This window comes from Podarcis gaigeae, assembly GCF_964106915.1.
Source record: "Podarcis gaigeae genome assembly, chromosome: 13".
NCBI classification, from domain to species: Eukaryota; Metazoa; Chordata; class Lepidosauria; order Squamata; family Lacertidae; genus Podarcis; species Podarcis gaigeae.
In genome coordinates, this window is record NC_139689.1 from 18,536,797 (window position 1) to 18,559,180 (window position 22,384).

A 22,384-nucleotide genomic window follows, 5' to 3' on the forward strand; every position below is an offset into this window, starting at 1 on the left:
TCCTAAATATTTTAAAGATGTTGGACGAACTTTTAAGCCTATAGCTGGTGGGCATGAGACATTTATACATAACATTTCTATTTTTTGATAGCTGATTTGCAGTCCAGCAAATGCACCAAAAGTGTAAGGTATCAATTCCTCTGGGTTCGTGATCATAATGGCAGTTCAAACACTTCAATTCACGGTTATATACCCTTGATGCCACTAAAAAAGGAATATGGCAGTGAACCCTTTTGCAATCAGGATTTATTACAATTTATTTCCTTCTGCGAAAAGAAGAAACTGATACTGCAACACATTGCAATCAAGTGTGGCTCCAGATTAATCCCAGTGGAAGGGACCAGGAGCCAAAATCCATTCCCCTCTCTAATATATTCATTCAAAGAAAGGAAGAGAATTTGGCACAGGCCCAGCATAATTAGGAGCTCTGCACAATTAATCCCGGAAGAAAGAGCTGAGCCTCTTCTTATTTCACAAACGGGAGCTTCGCTTCTCTGCCTTAGAAATAAATAAATAAAAATGACTCCTATTCAGTCTCCCCACGGCTGGATTCTGGAGTGTGGAAACACAGGGAGATCTCCCATGTGCAGTCTCTGGCGTGGGTAGTTTTCTGATCTCTCAACAAGATGCTGAGATGCCCAGCCCTGCCTCACATTTTGCAACACCCTTTGAAGTGAGTCAGCTGACCACAACCCCTTGGGGACAACCCTAGAACCGTGACAACCCAGGGGATCAACTGCAGGAACAGTTGTCCGCAGTCCAGGTGAGCTGAGAGAAGAGGTGACACAGAAGCGTGCGCAACCATGAGGGAGGGAAGGTTTGCCAGTGCTTGAGGAGGAGGATAAAAGCAAAAGGAGAGGCCCTGCTGCTTAACCCTGCGGCTCCTGGGAAGAAGCGGAGAAGCGAAGAGGAAGCAGAGAAAGGAGAGATTGGGAAGGTGCGTGATCTTAAGGAAGCGGGAGAACGTCGGATAAAACAAGGATGGGGAGAGGATGTGCAGAGATTTCTGCAGAAATTAGGATATGCACAAGAGAGGGAAGGGTGGGTGTAAGCAAGCAGCAGGCACCTGCCCCGGAGTCGCCCTTTGTGATATGCCTGCCCTGTCTTGCTCCTGTTCATCTCTTGCTGGTTGGTATAGATACAGTATAGGTAAGAGGTTTGCAAGGTAATACAGTGGTACCTCAGGTTAAGTACTTAATTTGTTCCGGAGATCCGTTCTTAACCTGAAACTATTCTTAACCTGAAGCACCACTTTAGCTAATAGGACCTCCCACTGCTGCACGATTTCTGTTCTCATCCTGAAGCAAAGTTCTTAACCTGAGGTACTATTTCTCAGTTAGTGGAGTCTGTAACCCGAAGCGTATGTAACCCGAGGTACCACTGTATGTGAGTTTGTATGTTTGCAGACTGGAGGAGTGTCAAGCAGGAGGGGAAAGGAAGCGAGATGGGGGGAGGCATGAAAGGAGGATGAAGACAAGAATGTGTGAAGGAACTATGAGAGACAATGGGGTGCAGTGGCTAGAGTGTTGGACTACATTTTCTTTGGCGATCACTCGTAGCTGAGTGAACATGAACATGGTTTTAACAGTGAGTCCGTAAGTGACTGTGGAGGCCAATTCTGGAACCACAAGTCCTTCCACAGTAGGGAGATAGGTTTCTGGGTAGGGGTTGATCATGGTGAAGGTTTGCTAAGCGTGCCATCCTTTTAGCGCACCTTTGGTAAGCTGGGAGCTGGGTGGCCAGGTTTCACCTCCCTATTCCGTCATGAGGTTTGCTGGGTGACCTTGGTCCAGTCACTGCCTCACAGGGTTGTTGTGGGGATTAAATAAGAAGGAGGAGAACCAGGTATGCCACCTTGAGCTCCTTAGAGAAAAAGGTAGGATTTAAGGGGGGGCAGTAGCACTAAAAAAAACCTAAAAGGGGGAACAAGGAACGTGGGGAAAGTGTGGGTAGAGAAGAAATAGAAGAAGAAAATACAGTAGTACCTCGGGTTAAGAACTTAATTTGTTCTGGAGGTCCGTTCTTAACCTGAAACTGTTCTTAACCTGAAGCACCACTTTAGCTAATGGGGCTTCCCGCTGCTGCCACACCACTGCCACACGATTTCTGTTCTCATCCTGAAGCAAAGTTCTTAACCCAAGGTACTATTTCTGGGTTAGCGGAGTCTGTAACCTGAAGCGTATGTAACCCAAGGTACCACTGTGTACAAGAAGATGGAGGAAAGAAAAACAAGTGTGTGGGGGGGGAGGGGAATGAGATGGAAAGGCAGGTGAGAAAAGGGCAGAAATTTCAAATACAAATCTGTGGCATGACCATATTTGGAATACAGTTCTGGTTGCCTCGCCTCAGAGAGGATATTGTAGAGTTGGAAAAGGTTCAGAAAAACGGCAACCAAAATGAATGAGAGGGTAGAGCGGCTCCCCTGTGAAGAAAGGTTTGCAGTGTTTGCAGACTTTCGTTTAGGCTGAGAAAAGGAGAGTAAGAGGTGCCACCTCAGAAGGTTGCGAAATTTTGCATGGCATGGAGGAAGCGGGTAGAGAAATGTTTTCCTCCCTCTCTCATGACAATTGAGCTTGTGAACATCCAAGGAGCGATAAAAGGAAGCCCTTCACACAGCACATCCTTAAACTATGGAACTTGCTCCCACAGAAGGAAGTGACAGCTTTAAAAGAAGATTAGGGAAGGGAGGAGTGGGCTGCCAGTGACTACTAGCCATGAGGCCGATGCCCTGCCTCTGTGGTCAGAGGCAGTAAATGCTTCTGAACACCAGTTGTGAGAAACCACATGAGGCGAGACTGCTCTTGGGCTCTGCTTTTGCTCACAGGTTTCACACAGGCATTTCCTTGGCCACTGTGAGAACAGGACGCTGGACTGGTTGGGCCAATGGCCTGACTCAGCGTAAGGGAGTGTTACGGAAATGATGAGGGGGGGCACATCTTTATAGTTATTACAGTGGTCCCTTGGGTTACAGATGCTTCAGGTTATAGACGCTTCAGGTTACAGACTCCGCTAACCCAGAAATAGTACCTCGGGTTAAGAACTTTACCTCAGGATGAGAACAGAAATGGCACAGCGGCGGAGGCGCGGCGGCCCCATTAGCTAAAGTGGTACCTCAGGTTAAGAACAGTTTTAGGTTAAGAACGGACCTCCAGAACGAATTAAGTTCTTAACCTAAGGTACCACTGTACAATGTTATTAATATCATGCCTGAATGTGTCCTTTTGACTTGACAGCTCAGGGAGGATACCTAGCATTATGAATTCGTAGAAAATCCATACTGTAACCGACTCTCCTCATTCCAAGGCCATTTTAACCCTTGAAGAATTTGGGCTCCACCTCCCTCCATGAACCCAGAAGCAGGAAGTCAAGTAGGCAGCAGGAACAGGGCATCCCGCCATAATTCCCCAAGCGTGAGAGCACATACAGGGCACCCTACCCAGGGAGTGACCAAGGGGGCAACAGTAGACATCCCCAGAGGCAGTTTAGCAAGTCAGGTGTTCTGAAAGCCCATCTTCAGACAAGTCCTGAGGGAAAGGATATGTAAAGAGTTTTATTGTTCTTTCGGTGATGGGTACTTAAGAAGTGTTGGGAAAGGTTTCTGATAAAGTAACCTAATCAAAACAAAATAAAAAAAGATCCTTCCAGTAGCACCTTAGAGACCAACTACATTTGTTATTGGTATGAGCTTTTGTGGGCATGCACCCTTCTTCAGAAAGTGCCCTAATGATGAACTTGTGTAACCCTTGAATACCCCTCCTCATTTGTGACATGCTAGTGATGTAGTGATGATGCATCAATGATGCTGCTCAAAGTGTATTCTGGGGGAAAGAGGGAAGTTCTAAAAGAGGTTGTCACCCCACGCTCGGGGTTCGTACTCTTATGGGGACATGTCGCGCAACAATATACTGACCACTGTTTTGCTCCTATATTTGGCTGGAAGTTCCTTCCTTTCTGACCATATAGACCCGTGGGCTCTGCCCCGATGAGCTGGGCTGTTGGGTAGTCTCTCACCCCAGAATTTTCCTTAACAGGAGCTTCCTCCATTCCTATCTGTGACCTTCCAGATGGGGCAGGATTGCAGCTTTCACTCTTCCTGGCTACAGTGGTACCTCGGGTTAAGTACTTAATTCGTTCTGGAGGTCCGTTCTTAACCTGAAACTGTTCTTAACCTGAAGCACCACTTTAGCGTCTGTAACCTGAAGCGTATGTAACCCGAGGTACCACTGTATTGGCAACATTGGCTGGGGTGCTGGAAATCCATCAACATCTGGAAGGCCACCTGTGGCTTAGTGCTCACCTGCTGGGTTGATGAAGAGGGATGTCAATAAGGACAACTGAACAATTAGTTCAGGAAATTGACACACTGTCCTCTCAATTGTAAACAAATGAGGCATCCCTTCCACACACAGCGACCCATACAGATTAACTGGGACCTTGTCATCACATTGGGTGGAGCTTTCACCTACTTTCTTCCAAAACATTGCCTGTGCTGTTTATTTGGTACGCTGCCTTGGACACCTCAGTGTGGCATCTGTGCAATGGGCACCTGGTCTGCTTTGAGCAAGGGGTGTTTGTGTACCACTGGGTTCAGACTCCAGACTATTGAAAAGGGCCAACCGTTACCTGTGTAACTGCCCAGTCCCTGGGGCTAGGAGAAGAAGCTAGCATATCTAGGCATCTTGCAGTCTCCTTGAGTTTAATTATCTTTTTTCCTCAAGCAAGTTTGAGAGCTGTGCTCTGGAGCCGGCAAAGACAAAAATAGAGCTTGTGTGTTTATTTTGACTACTGTAGGTTAGCTCCTAATTTCTCCAGGGAGCAGCGTTCAGGGAGACCAAGTTACCTGGTTGCTTTAGATGTGCAGTGGTTTATAATTGGAGAAGTACATGGCTTTGTGTGGAAAATTCTCCCTTCTGCTCTCTACCCTGCAGACCTAGAACTTTCTGCAAATCCCCAAATCTGTAGCAAAAGAAACCTGCTCCTCACCCAAATGTGCAGATGGATTAGTTGCCTTTAAATCATCATCATCATAATCACCACCACTACCACTATGTGGGAAACAAGTGTTTCAGATACACAGTGTATCTGAAGAAGTGTGCATGCACACGAAAGCTCATACCAAGAACTGACTTAGTTGGTCTTTAAGGTGCTACTGGAAGGATTTTTTTTTGTTTTGACTATGGCAGACCAACACGGCTACCTATCTGTAACTGAATCATTTAGCGAAGAATACTTTTGAATTAAAATTAAGGGCACACGTCCCCCTTACATCCATTGAAGACAAAAGAATACAAATTACCTGTCCTGAGAGGAGCTCTGTGTTTCTATGTGAATTACTGTCCTGGGTGTGGAAGAAGGCAAGATCAGAACAGTGACTCATACAGAGACATAATAGCAACCTCCCTTTCTGGTCAAGTGGCTTTTGTTGGGAATCAATGAATGATCCAATCGCATCTGGTGCAACAACCCAACAAAATTACTCCAATAAGAGACAGATTGGAAGAAGGCAATGCTGGAGCAGAGAATGGTGTCAACTGTCTTGTCTGTTGGTCCTTAGCTGATGAGCTACTACTGTGGTGTAACGCTCAGTGTGTCAGACTAGGATTGGGACCACTCCAGTTCCAATTCCTCGCTGAACCACGAAACTCACTAGGTCACCTCCAAGACTTCCTGTGGGGACAAAAAGATTTCTAAGTGTGGAAACAGGGCATGGCTAATGCTTCTTGCCCAGCCTGCAAACTCCTCAAGGCTCATCACATACAGCTAGACTGGTCATATCCACACCATGTATTGAAAGCACTCTTACACCACATGGAGAATTCTGGGAACTGTTGATTAAACATGCTGAAAGTTGTAGGTCAGCACCTACGACTACAGTTCTAAGGGTTCGTTGGAGGAAGCCATGACTATTAAAGTGGTATAAATGGGCTTTAAATGTATGGATGTGGATGTAGCCTCTTGAACTACCCCCCAACCTTCTGTATGGGGTTAAATGTAGCAAATTCATTTATTTAATTTCCACAAGTTTTGTTTATTTTAAATAACAAAATGCCCTTTGTCTGGTGTGTATTATTCATTTTTAATAATAATAATAATAATAATAATAATAATAATAATAAATAAAAAGAACTTGTTTATGCAGACAAATGTTACCCCGAGATAAGAGTCAACCAATAACTTGGTTGTTGTGTCTCACAGCCTAACCTGCTCTTCAGGGTTGTTCTGAAGGTAACACCAGAGGCAGAGAGAGAGAGAGAGAGAGAGAGAGAGATCACTTTGGATGCTACTTTGAGCTCCTTTGGAGGAAGAGTGGGGTTGACATATAATGAATAATATTACAGCTGTACCTCGGGTTACATACGCTTCAGGTTACAGACTCTGCTAACCCAGAAATAGTGCTTCAGGTTAAGAACTTTGCTTCAGGATGAGAACAGAAATCATGCTCTGGCAGCGTGGCGGCAGCAGGAGGCCCCATTAGCTAAAGTGGTATCTCAGGTTAAGAACAGTTTCAGGGTTAAGTACGGACATTCAGAACGAATTGAGTACTTAACCCGAGGTACCACTGTAGTCTTTTACACAACATTTGATATTTATTCAACTCACTTTCAGTATAATAATTTCTTACGTTTTGACTTCCCATCCTTACGCCCATGATGTTCCTGTTTGTATTCCTTTATCTGCTGCCATAACGTCCGCAGATAAACTGCCATTTATTTTCTAATGTATTATAACTTATATTACAATCATTACTTCCCTTGCCTATTATTCAAATCCTGCTCGCGATTTCTATTGAAGCGGGGGGTGGCGCCAAAGGGGAATGCCCTCCTCAACGAAGTTCTCCTCTTTTTTATCTTTTATTGTTACTGTCAACTTCGCCATCTCTGCATAGTCCATTAACTTTAAAATCCATTCTTCTTTCACTGGGACTTCTTCTTCTATCCACACCTGCACATACAGGATTTTGGGTACGGTAACAGAATACATAAAGGACCATCTCTTTTAGAACCTCTGCCCCTGTGAATTATTGTTCTTCACACACACACACACACACACACACACACACACACACACACATAGCAAACCATTGCAGCCAGTTTTTGAAGACATTAAGTAACTGGTCTCACACAGAAAACAGAAGAGATACATGCACGCACACAAGCAGCAGAGGTGCATTGGAAGCAACCAAGCCCAGCTGGCCTGATGCAACAAAGGGAAGAGCTCCTGCGCCTTTAGGGATTGCGTAGAAAAGGGGCTTGCATCATTTCAAACCACACCCGAAACCCCTTCTTTTTTGCACAACTGTTAACGGTGCTGGAGCCTTGTTCTCTTCTTAATTATGGCAAAGCTAAACCAGTAAACACACAGCGAGACCTGTGGGCAGGTGCTTGGGACTCCTGCTTGGATTACTTCAATTGTCACAAGTACACATGAGTCATTTTCGTTTGGCACATGATGTGCCTCAGAACCCATTTCTACAAACAACGAGGAGCCTTTCACTCCTGGGGTGTTGCTTATTGTGTCAAGTGTGGGAGGAGGCCTCTGGTCAGGTCCAACTGGCATGGCTTGTTTCTCTGAGCCCTGTGGTATTATTAACTCCTGATGTTGCCAATACTGTATGCCCATACACCTCTGATGCCTGAGAGGGGTGGGGAGCTGCCCTTGACTTGAGGAGAACTTGCAGTGGAAAGGGAGATGTGCAATGCAGTTGCAAATGTCTTTAGAAGACACAGTAAAACTTAACCATAAAGGAGATATCTTCCTATACACATAAAAATATAAGGCTGTCATCATGCAGTCTCCACTGGAGCATTTGTAGCGCTGTGTTACAATCCTGAATTGTCATAAAGTCAGGAAAGGGGATGGAAGTGAAAGAGAAGGCAGGTTTTAAGACGACCGGGTTAAACAACAGCAGAGGTTTGAATAAAGCAGGGATGGAGAGACACAAAGGAGCATTGAAGACGTTATGAGGGAACAGGGAGAGTGGGGGCCTGGGTGAGGTGGAATGGGAAGAAGTTGAGGGCAGGCAGGATTAGTGAGCACACAAGGCGGGGCAGCCAGTGTGTGTGTGTGTGATCTTGTGATCACATCCACACCAAGGGCGATACAGTGGTACCTCGGGTTACATACGCTTCAGGTTACATACGTTTCAGGTTACAGACTCCGCTAACCCGGAAATAGTACCTCGGGTACTTTGCTTCCGGATGAGAACAGAAATTGCACAGTGGCGACGCAGCAGCAGCGGGAGACCCCATTAGCTAAAGTGGTGCTTCAGGTTAGGAACAGTTTCAGGTTAAGAACATACCTCCAGAACGAATTAAGTACTTAACCCGAGGTACCACTGTATTCAACTGGGTTTTACTCAGGGTAGACCTATTGAAAACAATGGCCCTAGCTTAGGCTGCATAAATACTATACCTTTAAAGCACAATTTGAAGCTCATTCTTTCCCTCAAAGAATTCTGGGCACTGTTGTTGACCCTCGCAAATTCCATCAACCCTTAACAAACTACTGTGTCCAGAATTATTTGAGGGTGGGGGAGAATGTGATTTGAATGTGCTTTAAAGCTATAGCATCTATGCAGCCGTAGTCATGCTTATTAATTTCAGTGGTTCTGCATTTAAAGCAGGATCACTCCTGACTGCTCAGGGTGATGTGTTGTTACGAGACCCTCATTCCCCTCACAGAGCTCCAGTTCCCACAATTCCCTGGGAAGAGGGATTGATCATTAAACCAGTCTGAGAGCTGTAGCTCAGTGAGGGGAATAGGAGTCTCCTAACAACACTTGGAACGCTTAACAAACTAGAGTTCCCCCTTCCCCACCCCATTCTCTGAGCAGTGTGAGATTCCTGGGGTGGCAGGAATTCCTTTAGAATAAGGCACAGCAGAGACTGTGGTGTCGTCTTTAGGACATATGGTTTATTTACACATATATTCAACTTGAGCCTCTGATGGAGAGGTTGACAGCATTAACACCCCAAGAGCGCCTTGCTTCTCCCATAGCCACAGCTTTGGATTCAAACATCTCTCCCCCTCTTTCTTTTCTTAGCTTCCTGCTTTTCTTCTAGCTCACCTCCCTGCACTCTCCACTCTGCCCTTTTGTCTTTCTAACTAACCATGAGTTTAGGAAGGCCCCCCCCACAGAGGGCTATCTCATACAGAGCCTCCTTCCTTTGTTCCCTTAATGGCCCATCACCCAGGCTATTACCTAAACAGGAAGCTAGCCTGGCTTTTCCAAGAGTTTCCAAGGTGGCCCAGGCATTTGGCCTAAACCCTTCCCCAAACTCATAACAGTATGTTAATCCTAATAGATATGAGAGGGTTTAAGGCAGATGTGGGAAGCTGATTGGCAGATTGCTATCAGTGAAGAGGTGTGGACCTCAGTGGAGGAAATTTCCATTTAAATTGGTCTCTGCCTCTGCAAGAGAGATAGCATAAGAGTGCAAGAATGGCACCTCATACCTATTTAGTTATACATACAGTGGTACCTCAGGTTACATATGCTTCAGGTTACATATGCTTCAGGTTAAGAAATTTGCTTCAGGATGAGAACAGAAATCATGTGGTGGCGGCACAGCGGGAGCAAGAGGCCCCATTAGCTAAAGTGGTGCTTCAGGTTAAGAACAGTTTCAGGTTAAGTACGGACCTCCGGAACGAATTACCAGTAAGTATTTAACCCGAGGTACCACTGTATAGCTAACCTATATGGCTAGCTGATATTAGTTCCTAGTACAGTGGTACCTCGGGTTAAGAACAAAATTCATTCCGGAGGTCCGTTCTTAACCTGAAACTGTTCTCAACCTGAAGCACCACTTTAGCTAATGGGGGCCTCTCGCTCTCGCTGTGCCGCCACCACATGATTTCTGTTTTTATCCTGAAGCAAAATTCTTAACCCGAGGTACTATTTCTATGTTAGCGGAGTCTGTAACCTGAAGCGTATGTAACCCGAGGTACCACTGTACTGTACACATCAAACTGTTGGAGAGGTTGCCAGGTGTTAGGTTCTAACCAACATATGTGGTGGGCATGTGGGAAAGTGGCTCATATCGGGGGGGGGGGGTGTATTTGTCCAAATGAAAGCTATTACTTCACAAAATGTCTCTAAATGTCCAGAGCTGGCGCTCCTCAGTCTTTACATGGGAGGTAATATTAACTTCACAGCTCAAACTTCTAATACGTTCTCTACTGCTAGCAGCCATGCTCATGATAAAGAGATACTTAGAGGGCGTCTCTGACAAATCGGTACAACAAAGTATAGCTAATAGTACCTGTGGAAATAAATACATAATAGAATCAAACTGGCACAATGTTTAAAACACAAATACTCTATTGGATTAGATTGGCACAGTTTTGTTATGTACAGGGCTAAAAAAAGAAAATCAATGACTTCACTCACGTTATAAAACATTTTGGTTAACATAAACTGTTTACTGCCATCTTTAAAAATAGTAGTGTGGGATAAGATCCTATTATGTTATTTGGTTGTTGTTGTTGTGCATGTGTTATTTAAGCACAAGCTTCTGTGTTAGGCTGGTATATTTAATCACTTATTGGTATAATGTTGCTGCATGTTGAAATGATTTAATAACAAAATAGAAAATAAATTTAAGAATTAAAAACAAAGCAAGCTACAGTTCCAAGGATTCTTTGAAGGGAGCCGTTGACTGTTTAAAGTGGTATAATACTTCTTTAAATGTGCAGATGGGGCCATACGTTTAACTCAGATTTAGAGCACATGGCTTGGCCCAAAGAATCCTAGAACCTGAAGTTTACCCCTCACAGAGCTACATTTTCCAGGACTCCTAACAAATGACAGGATCCTTCGGGTGAATTCCTATGCAGCGAACGTGCTTCAAATGTATAGTGTGGAGGTGACCTTTCTGTCACAATCCTAGAAAGCAAGGGGGTGGGGTGTCACCTCATGAAACTTCTTCACACAATGCATAATTATCTTGTGGAATTCACTAAGATGGCTTGTTTTTAAAAAAGGAGAGAATTAGGATTCTTCCAGACTGTCACCTCATTCTGACTGCGATTCAGTCACATCCTGGCAAGTTCAGGATGCGAAATTAGAATTGATTGGGTGGTCTTGCGATGATGCAAACCCACTTCCCCAAAATAATCTGCCTTTTTGCAGTCTTTAAGGAAAGGAAAGGGATGGGGTGAGGGTGGGGAATGCAGCACAATGTCACCTAATTCTCCCTCATGAAACAGATTGCTTCCCAACCTGAGGCAAGTTCATGGAGGTCGCTCAGCAACTGTTGGCCACAGTGGAATGATCTGCATGTTCAGAGGCCGTGTCCTTTGCAGCACCAGATGCTGCTGACAAACAAGGAGAGCCATCCGTTGCCTTTCTGCTTCTTGCCTGTGTGCTTCTCAGAAGCAGCCGCTGGAGCAGAATGCCAGATGGGACCTTTGATACGAAGCAACAGGCTCCTCCGCTGCTCTTGCAAACCTCCAAGGCACTTGTAGGGGAGCTGAAATCTAAGTGCACTATAATTTATTTTGGCCCCTCCCCACTCCTCCTCTGTATGAGAAAGAGGAAATAAATTATCCCAGGGCATTGTGGGATCTGGGGGTGCTTGCAGATGACCTGTTTTATTCAGCATTCATCCTGATTTGTCTGCCGGGAGATTAGATGATGTTGGCTGTTTAATGAGCATTTTTTACTCTGCTTTCTTTGGTGAGGCGGTTCAATATCAGTTGCATCAAAGTCCTATTTCACACCTTCCTCTGCATTAAGTCCTATTTCACACCTTCCTCTGCATTCCCTGTCACTTACCTTATTGCAAAAGTCTAATCTTTTGGGGAAGCAGATTTGTTGTGCAAGAGCTGCCAGCCAGCTTTAACGGTGCAGCTGGAGTTTGCCAGTAAGCGATTGAATTCCACCTGGAAATAACATGAATCTGGAAGCACCCTGGGCTCTAAACTCTAAGGGCCTGCCCACACTATGGCTTAATGTAACCCCTTGTGACCCCTTTAAAACAGGAGTCCCTCTCATCCATTTGGCTACTGGTGTCTCACATTTTCTCCCTTCTAAATCTGGGAGTTCCCTATGCTTTGAATATCTGAGCTGCATCAGTTGCATAGGGAATCTCCGGATTAAGGGAGGATAAAGTGTGGGAGAGACATATTTGGAGAACACCAGTCACAGTGAGGGTGGATTAAAGGAGGCACAAGGGATTCGCAAACGGAGTTGTGGATGGGCCCTAACTCTTTTTCACCTGCTCGAATTCACTGCTCCACACTATTGTATTCTCTCACCACCACACCTGATATTTCATAAATCTTCCCCTCTCTTTTAGAAGCTCCATTGCCATCTATCTTCCAGCCACAGAAGTTCTTCACTTGGGAATCATCCTTTTTCAGCCAACTTCCGCCTCCAGTCAACACCCTTCCTGTTATCTGCGGAGTCCCAGGATGTTCAAGGAATATTTCCAGTACAAGGGGATCAGTTTTCCTCAAATTATCTACTCAGGACAGGTGCTGCAGATGGTGGAAAACAACTTCCAAGTTCGGGACGACGATATTTTCAATGTCACCTACCAAAAATCAGGTACAGGGCAAATGTCTTTGAAATGCTCCCAACAGGTTGTGCTCAGTTTCCCTAGTAAGAGCTGAGCACCAAGGGATTTTTATTAATGATGCGGAAACTCAGACAAGCCAGTTGTAAGGTAATGACACACTTTTATTCTAATCTCATCCAGCAAGCTTGGCATGTGGTTAGCTCAGCTACGCTTTGACACAAAAGGTGTCACGTGACAGCTGAGATTAAACTTCTTAACAAGCCATTATTTCTGAGATCTCCCTAATAAAAAAAGGCCGCTTTGCAGAGGTGAGTATTTTCCACCATGTATCTTGGCACAATGCCTCACCCAATGCACACACAATGCCTCGCATGTGAGGTGCAGGGTATTGTGGAGGGTGTATTCCATTTACTTATTTGTCCAGACCTGCAAATCCAAAACAACCTCACCCAGTCCTTAGCTTCTCTTGTTCCAAGCACAGGCTGGTTGTAAGAAGTCACAGAAGGGAATATTGACTACCTGCCCCTTCTTCAAGGTCAGTGGGTTCAGATAGCTGAATTCATTGTTTCTGGGGTCAAGGGATGCAGGTAAATGTTATTAAGCACAGCTTCTTTTTTCATAATGTTTTGAATTTTACATATACTGCAAACTTGGGGGCTTCCCGGGCAACCTGTCTTATTCAGCATTCATCCTGACACAGGGAGATTAGATGACATTCCCTCCTTGATAAGCACCCACTCTGATTTGTTGTGGAGAGGCTAGATGACTTTGGGCAGTGGCGCCAACTTGAATAAAATATTGGGGGAACCCCACCACTCTGCCCCCCGCCAGAAGGTCACCAGAAGGATGGAGGAAAAGAGGCTGGAGACAAGGGAGTGCAGCCCAGGCTGAGCCCCCACCCCTGGCCCAGCAGAGGCTGCATTCTGAAGCCCAGGCAGCTGGGCTCTGAGCCCGGGAGGTGGTGCTGTCCAAGCCAGGGCTGGCACTGAGATGTTGAACTATGGAGCTCACTGGCGGATGACAGCAGGCCTAGTCTGCGCACTGCTGCCTCCTCTGCCTGCCCCAGGGGTGCCATCTGGGGGGGGGCAGGCCCTTCAATATTTTCAAGGCCCACCAAATTCTGTGACGATCCTCAAAAGCACATGCCAGGGTGAAGCATCCCTTTGACGATCACCTTCCAGGAAAGCATTGTATTGGTAGGGCACAGGTGGGAATCATTGCCTGTGGGCAGGCTGGAGCTAGGCACTTCCAAACTAACCTGTGCTTCTCTTGGGGCTCCTTCTTAGGGACCGTGTGGATGCTGGAGATTTTAAGCCTCATCCGTAGCAATGGTGATCCCAGCTGGTGCCGGACAGTCCCCAACTGGGACCGAGGGCCTTGGTATGAGACCGTGATAGGATACAGAATAGCTTTGACCAACAAGTCACCACGCATTATCAGCTCCCACCTGCCGGCACAGCTCTTTGCAAAGTCCTTCTTCAAATCCAAAGCCAAGGTAAGACAGAAGAATACCTTACCGAGAGACACTCCCAATGATTTTCATAGCCCCCCCCCAATGATATCCCCACCTTTTCTGCCAACAGGTCATCTACACAGTCAGGAATCCCAAAGATGTATTGGTATCCCTCTACCATTTTGCCTCCATGTTTCGTCCCTATAAAGACCCCGGCACCTTGGACCAATTTCTGGAGGGCTTCCTAAAGGGAGACGGTGAGTGAACTGAGGGGGTGGGAGGCGGGGGCAATGTTCTCCCCCTTTAGTTTAGAGGGTCATGCCTTCTCCTAGCCCCCTACCACCCAACCTTGGTATTCCTCATGCCCCACACGGTTCCTGCCTAACACCGATTGTGTGGTTGCAGTGCCTTTTGGATCCTGGTTTGACCACGTTAAAGGCTGGCTGAACTTGAAGGACAAAGAAAACTTCTTCTTCATCACATACGAGGAGCTGCAAGAGGTTGTTATTATGTTATTTTGCTAGTAAAATACAGCTTTGCATTTTTGCAAGCACGGATACATCCTGCCGAGGCACCGGGAGCAGAATGTATCCAGGCTTGTTAAGATAGCTCGAACCTGAAGGTCGTGAAAAGTGTGAGAATTCCCACACTCTCTCTCTCTCCGTGCTGTGGCAGGCCGGATTGTGTGCGTATGTGGATTTCTTGGCTTCAGGTCTGACTGGCATATCCTCTCCCCCTGTCCCCAGCCCCTCCACGTTCAAATGTGTGGGGCACAATGCATTTAAAGCTCAAGGCACCGACTCCCATGCAGATCCTGGGAGCTGCAGGTTATCCTTCTCAGAGCTACAATTGCCAGCACCCTTAACAAAATGCAGTCCCTGAGATTCTTTGGAGGAAGGCTTGTGCCTTAAATATGCGGTGTGGATGTGGTTCCTTCCTTTCTGTTCTCTGCAGGGCCAGCCCTACCATGAGGTGGAGCGGAGCAACTGCCTTGGGCGGCAGCAGCAATAGTCCATTCCCCTCTCCTGAGTCCCCAAAGCTAGCCTGCTCTGTGCTCCCTAAGGTAGCCTGCTGTCCTCAGATACAGTGAGGGGTGTTGTCCCATTGCCAGCACTGAAGTGTGGCTTCGTACAAACTATACATTTAAAGCACATTCAAAGAACGTTCTCTCCCTCAAAGAATTCTGGTCACTGTAGCTGACCCCTCACAGAGTTACAATTGCCAGCAACCCTTAACAAACTACAGTGCCCAGAATTCTTTGAGGGGCAAAAGGTGCTTCAAATGTGCTTAAAAGGTACAGCCGCTTGACACATTTACACCATACATTTAGAGCACACCCATTGCACATTCATAGTGCATTACTTCCCCCCAAAGTTTGTTAAACCACTCTGGAAAGTGTACCTCTGTAAGAGAAAAACCACAGTTTCCAGGATTATTTGGGGAAAGTCACGTTCTTTGAATATCTGTCGGCTGTGCTTTAAATGCATTGTGTGGATCTGCCTTAAGATTCAGCTGGCAGTCTGGTTGGATTCTGTACAGGTAGTTGGGGTGGGCATGAGGGATGCTAGATAGATCACTGGAGAAATTATGAGGTAGAGGAGATAACCTCCTATGTTTCCAGCAAGGGACATCAAAACGTCCAGGTTAAAGACCTTTCCAGCAATCTTGGTGCCTTTGACTGTGCATTAAAAATGAAACAAAAAAAAACCCAATGACCAACTTTCTGCCTGTTTAATTCTTTTGATCCAGCCCTATCCATAAATGAGTGAGTTGAGAGCATAGTGGGAGACCCAGATCTTCTCTATCTCTACCAGGGCTTCTCAAATTTCTGATGGACTCCCAAATTCTTAGGAATGCAAATTCTTTAAAGTGTAAAGACATGCTGGAGCTCTGGTATTCCTGGTGAGCCCTTTCCCCTTTCAACCTGAGGCCTCTTGTCACCCTTCGCTTCCTTCCTTTATACTCCTGACATTTTGCCTGCCACCTTGCCTTCCCAGACTTAGCAAACCTCCTTCCTTTCTTCATCTCCTCCATCCTTCCAAGGCAACGTTTGCCATCCCTTTTTATACAGCTGCCAGCGCCCTTCTCTTAATGATGCCCTTTGCCCTTATCCCTGCTTCAGTCAGACTATTGCTCTGGCTATCTCCACTTCTTTGTCTGTTTTCTATCTGACTTTCTGCTTGGTCCCTTTCTGTTTCACATATTCATGCTCTCTTCCAGTCTCACTCTCGCCCTCCTGCCAGGCTCTTGTCCTACCTTCACTCCTGCACTCCTTTAGCGTAGGACAATTCTTCCATTCACCCACAGTCTCTTTGCTGCTACACCTTTTGGTCCTGCCTCCCTTCCTGTACGCAGGTTCCTCAGCTCCTGTTTTCCCTTTCTCAGTGGCTGAGACCCACACCTGCGGTGTCTCTACTCTCCCTTTGTCCTCTGTCTGGCTGGGCAGCGCTTATCATCACCCCTGCAAATGCCACTTCCAATTGAACCTTCTGGTTGAACTGCCAACACTTCAGCACACCAGAGATGCAGCCCCCCTGCCTGTTCCTCACAGTAATTTTGGCCCCCTTCCTCAAACTGCGATTGCCGAATCGCCATCTGTTTGTTGCTTTGGAATTGCCACAGCAGCTCGATTAGCTTTGAAACTCTTTCCATGTGTGGTGTCAATGTGCTTAAGCGTGTTTATCTTAAGTGTGCATCCTCTGTAGCTGGTTACAATTCCTGCCATCATTCTCCAGGACCTGCGAGGAAGCGTAGTCCGAATTTGCCAGTTCCTGGGCAAGGACTTAGACGACGCAGCCATAGACTCAGTGGTGGCGAATGCCTCTTTCGAGGCCATGAAAAGCAACAAGATGTCGAATTTCTCCCTCTCGCCCCGCTTCCTCATGAACCAGAAGAAAAGTGCTTTCCTCCGCAAAGGTGACAGTAGGGTGGGCTGGGAGTGATCTGTCTGCAGTGTGTGCCTCAATTAGGGGTGGCAGCCATTGGGAATCCCCAACAAATAGTCTGGTGGCAAATTTATTATGCTGTATGTTTCCGTGGACTTCATAAGATGCATGGACGGTGATCCTTCAATTCCAGGTGCATATAATAATGCACGTGCGTGTAAAGCTCAAGGGAAAGTTAAAGCTGAAGTCCAATGGCAATTAAATGCAAAAGGTGCAGTCTGACAATTAAATCAGAGCTCCTTAAATGTATGGGATAAGCGGTGATCTTATGAAATGGACTTTCAAACACAAAGGCTTGTGCTATTCAAATTAGCTAGGTTTCAAAGTGCCACAAGGTGCTTAATTTTTTTAAAAAAAATTTTTTGCCACGACAGACCGCCCTCTAGGTGTGTGTACTAGCCTCAGCTCTGCAGCAGTACCAGAGAGAACCTCCCCTCAGCACTACTTGTTGGTTCTGTGTTAGGCTCCTAGGGGGTTATCCTCTTGTCTTCCCAATTCCTACAGTTCCCTCGTAGGATCCCCAGTTAATTTGTGTGTGCATGCGCTCGTGCACACACACACACACACTTATGCTTATGTGTGCCTTGATAAAACACTGCAACAAAACGATCTTGATGAGATCTTATTTATGGCGAGGGCTGGCCAAACCTATCAGTTTTGGTTCCCCCCAGTTCTTCATTTTCCCAGTCTTCATTTCAGTTCTCCACATTTCAATTTGCAACGAAAAACAAAAATTTCTTGAAGATTCATCAAAATTTCAGTGAAAGCTTCTCAAAGTATAAACGTGGCTATTTTGCAACTTGTATACAATTTTGCCTAATATGCACATGTTTTTGCAAAGCAGTTTTTCCCAAAATAATGCCTTTTTGCATGTTACTTTCATGAATATATGCATTTCTATCAATGCTTTACCCCCAATATATACATTATTGTACATATTAGTTGGCTTGCAAACTGCATTGAAGAAGTTGTAGAAGTGCAAACAGGAGAAGAGCAAATTTCTGACGATGGCTGTGTTTTGTTTCTTGCATTGTTTTGGAAAGAGATAACTGAGGTAGGTTCATCTTTAATTGTGAACCGAATCAAATTTCTCCCCCATCTCTACTTATTACTTCATCAAGTTTTATGTAAGTGATCTTTTACTGCACATATAACCCCATGCACTGGTGAAACACTGCACCAAAAGGATATTGATGCAGCCAAATATTCTGTCCCAGCAAGGTTGCTTTTTTTGCGGTGTTTTATCAAGACACATGTCTGGATCCACAATGCAGAGTGAAGAAAAAGGCAGAATATGCAGCGAAGGAACTAAAATCTATGGCAAACACCACAGGCACAACACTACACTACACAAACTCTGGGGCAGGGAACAAATTCCTAATGCATTGGTTTGACTTGGAAAGAAAAAAAGAGGGTAATTTACAATTTAGGAAATGAGAATTTTGGAAGCATCCTTATTTCTTGCTCAGTAAGTTGCAGCTGTCAGGTATGATGTAAATCAGCTCTGCTCAAAAACATTTTTAATTAAGGTGAGGCAGTTGCCAAAGCTCTCTTTCCAGTGTTGGCCTGATCTCCAGTCCCTGGGTGAATGCAGGAAGCACCAGTGAGTTCATTCGGGAAGGGAGGAGGAAGATGCTATTCCCCTGTATTGTTATGCAACTCCCCAATCTCTCAGCGGTGAGAGGATTCAAGGGTGCAGCACCTTTGGCTTCCTTTGGAATGAGGTCACTGGTAACTTACTGGCATTTTGTAATATTTGTGCTTGTTTGCAAATGCACAGGTTGAACATAGGTGGAGGCACGACATTAGGCACCCCAACAGACCCCTGAGAAGTTCACTGGCATCCACACCTAGGAGAACTGGCAGTGCCTTCAGGGCTCCAAAAATGCTAGCGCTGTGTCCTTCTTTAGCCTCCCAGCAACTCTTCCAAGTCTATTTTTGTCTCCTGCCTGCCTGCATACACCCAGCTGGGAGTGGAGAGAGACAGACGTTTCCCATTCAGATCTTTGCCACCCATTAAAAAGGGCAGCCTTTAAGAGACATTAGCCTACAATTTCCCTAACAATGGGGAAGCTGACAGACCTAAACTTGCCTAGCTGGTTTGATCTAATCCAGTAGTCCCTTTTAGAATCATGGGATTGGAGGGGATCCTCAGCTCAGACGCCAATCCCACCCTAAGGATAGTTAACTAAAGAACTTAAGACACAGGGCAAAATGTACAGGCATTGTTCTCACATTTTGTGTGTGAGAAATTTGCTTGCCTCCCACTTTCAGTGTTTTCCTTTACACCCCCCTTCCCACAAACCCTCACACAAAAAACCCCCAAACCCTGCAGACACCTGCAGTTCTTCCCTCCGTCCCCAAATCCCCAGATACCAATCAGAGAATGTTCCTGCTGTCCTTGCACCCCCAGAGTCATGTGGCTGGTCCCTGTGAGAGCAGGAAGCTGGACCAGATGGGTTATTGGCCTGATCCAGCAGGGCTCTTGTGTGTAGCCATCATTTGTTGTTGTTGTTTAGTCGTTCAGTTGTGTCCGACTCTTCGTGACCCCATGGACCAGAGCACGCCAGGCACTCCTGTCTTCCACTGCTTCCCGCAGTTTGGTCAAACTCATGTTGGTAGCTCTGAGAACTCTGTCCAACCATCTCGTCCTCTGTCGTCCCCTTCTCCTTGTGCCCTCCATCTTTCCCAACATCAGGATCTTTTCCAGGGAGTCTTCTCTGCTCATGAGGTGGGCAAAGTATTGGAGCCTCAGCTTCACGATCTGTCCTTCCAGTGAGCACTCAGGGCTGATTTCCTTCAGAATGGAGAGGTTTGATCTTCTTGCAGTCCATGGGACTCTCAAGAGTCTCCTCCAGCACCATAATTCAAAAGCATCATAGGAATTGCCTAAGAATCTGGCAGGGTTGTCCTCTCCCCCCCCGTTATTGTTTATTTTAGTATTAGAAGTTTTGATGTGAAGTATCAGAGCAGATGAGAACATTAGAGGAATAAAGGTAGGAAGTAAGGAATTTAAATTGAAAGCATTCACAGATGATTTAGTAATCACTGTAGAAGATCCAACAATCTCACTTGAACAGGAAATTATTGGTTTAAAATACCCCGGAACAGGATAAAGAAAAAAATTCAACAAGAAATAGGTATAAATATTCACAACAAAGTGAAATACTTATGGATATGGCTAACACCAAGGAATAATATATATATATATGAAAAAGTTTAGAAAGAAATAAAAAGGAAATTAGAAATCTGGAACAGAACGAACTTGTCATTATTGGGGAGAATTTCAGTAATCAAGATGAATGTCTTGAAAAAAATGTTTTTATTCCAATCAGTTCCAGTGATAAGTAATATGGCATTTTTAAAGATTGGCAAAAGGATATTTCAAAATTTATATGGCAGGGCAAGAAGCCAAGAATAAAATATAAATTATTAACAGATACTAAAGAAAGAGGAGGCTTCTCACTGCTGTTTATGAAATTATACTATGAAGCTTTATGTATTTGTTGGATCTGAGCATGGATCAAATTAAAAAAATACAGATCTATTGGATTTGGAAGGGCATGAATAATAGATTTGGCTGACACGTCTACCTATGGTATGAAAAAGCTAGAATACATCAAAGTGTCCAAAAGCGATATTTAAAGTTGGGGAAAGTATAAAGATTTATTGGGACAAAAAACACCATGGTGGCCTAAGAATCTGACCGGTAGTCCCTCCAGTCCAGCACTGGGCCCAACCATAGAGATGGTCTTAGGGAGCTCATAAAGGCCATGTGGTATAATGGTTAGAAGGCTGGAATAAAACCTGACAGACCAGGGTTCAAATCCCAATAGGGTCATGAAGCTCACTGTATGACCTTGGGTCAGTAATAGTCTCCAGCCTAACCCTACCTTACAGAGTTGTTGAAAGGATGAAATGGAGTGTGGGGGGAGAACCATCTACATCCAGGTTAGCTGTTGCCTCTAATTTCAGTAACCACTGTTCCTTGCTTTGTTAACACAACACAACAAAGCAAGGCTATTCTCACGTTCTTATACTACCTCTGAATGCACTTGTATTTTTAGCTGATACCGATAAGAATCACTGATAGGAAGACACATTCACCCTGACTCTGCCTGTTCCTCATCAGACAAGGGGCAACACCACAGCTCTTGGCATATCCACACAGTGGTCATCACGTGCTTGTAGAAATATTTCCTCCACCATGTCTATCCTGAGAATAACTAGCAATTACTTTCTGTTACTGGTTTCCAGGGATATCCGGCGACTGGAAGAACCATTTGACCACCACGCAGAGTGAATGTTTTGACCAGGTCTACCAGGAACGCCTACGAGACTTAAACGTCATGTTTCCGTGGGACAAAGAATGAATCTGGCCTTCCCCGCTGACTCTCTCCAACACCGGACTGATTTAATATCTCAATGGGATACCAATGGTGTCTCAGCACAACATGCTGTAGATTAGTGGGGACATCTGGGGTGGGCCAGAACTCCTGGAACCGTGGGAGGAGAATGGGGTGTAGTGAGAACTGGAGTCAGGGCTCCAGGAAGGGAGTGAGCTGTGGCGGATTAGATTCCAGAGGTCGCCCAACTATGGCCCTTAAGCCCTGAGCAATCAGGGCACATGACCAGGAAGGCGCATGATGCAGCAACCTTGCTGAAGCTAAGCAGGTCTGGGTGTGGTCAGCAGAAGACCACCTGAATAGCCCTTTGTATGATGTCTTGAGTTCCATGATGGGAGAAAGGATGTATTATAATAAAATAAACCAATATCCAATGCTTTCAAAGTCCGGTGGTTTCAAGAAGGCGACACGCATTAAGAAGAGAGTTCCTGACAGCCTTTTTCTAGAGGGGGCTTCCATGTTGGCCTGTTGTAGTGAGACAGCCAAGAGTCTGGTGGCACTTGAACCATTAGCAGATGTTTTTGTCAGCATCGCCCTTGAGCCAGTGCCACCAACTGGACTCATACACTTCAGCCCCGAATGGGCTGGGCGAGCTGGGTAGCACTTCCAGAGACCACCTTCTGCACAGGAACAGGTCAAAGTGCTGTGGACTCACAGCTTAGAGTTGTGAACATCAGATTCACTCCAACAAGAAGACAGTCGTCGCACAGCAGAGTATAAGGTAAAGGTAAAGGTACCCCTGCCCGTACGGGCCAGTCTTGACAGACTCTGGGGTTGTGCGCCCATCTCACTCAAGAGGCCAGGGGCCAGCGCTGTCCGGAGACACTTCCGGGTCACGTGGCCAGCGTGACATCGCTGCTCTGGCGAGCCAGAGCCGCACACGGAAACGCCGTTTACCTTCCCGCTGGTAAGCGGTCCCTATTTATCTACTTGCACCCGGAGGTGCTTTCGAACTGCTAGGTTGGCAGGCGCTGGGACCGAGCAGCGGGAGCGCACCCCGCCGCAGGGATTCGAACCGCCGACCTTTCGATCGGCAAGTCCTAGGCGCTGAGGCTTTAA

At 45.8% G+C, this 22,384-nt stretch overlaps 1 protein-coding gene across 3 annotated transcripts in view; it reads left to right on the forward strand.

The window, feature by feature from the left end:
- Positions 1-21,701, forward strand: part of LOC310829374 (sulfotransferase 2B1-like) — a 29,160-nt gene extending 7,459 nt beyond the window's left edge. Inside the window, exons 1-7 of one of the 3 annotated variants that reach the window (XM_083707740.1) lie at positions 567-937; positions 12,300-12,550; positions 13,808-14,016; positions 14,105-14,231; positions 14,380-14,474; positions 16,710-16,890; positions 21,177-21,701. In XM_083707740.1, the coding sequence (XP_083563866.1) occupies positions 12,415-12,550; positions 13,808-14,016; positions 14,105-14,231; positions 14,380-14,474; positions 16,710-16,890; positions 21,177-21,292 (864 nt within the window). In that variant the 5' untranslated portion in view covers positions 567-937; positions 12,300-12,414 and the 3' untranslated portion in view covers positions 21,293-21,701. Of the gene's footprint in view, positions 1-566; positions 938-12,299; positions 12,551-13,807; positions 14,017-14,104; positions 14,232-14,379; positions 14,475-16,709; positions 16,891-21,176 lie in introns of those variants that run through there. The other 2 variants (XM_083707742.1, XM_083707741.1) reach the window with 2 other exon arrangements.
- Positions 21,702-22,384: the final 683 nt, after the last annotated feature.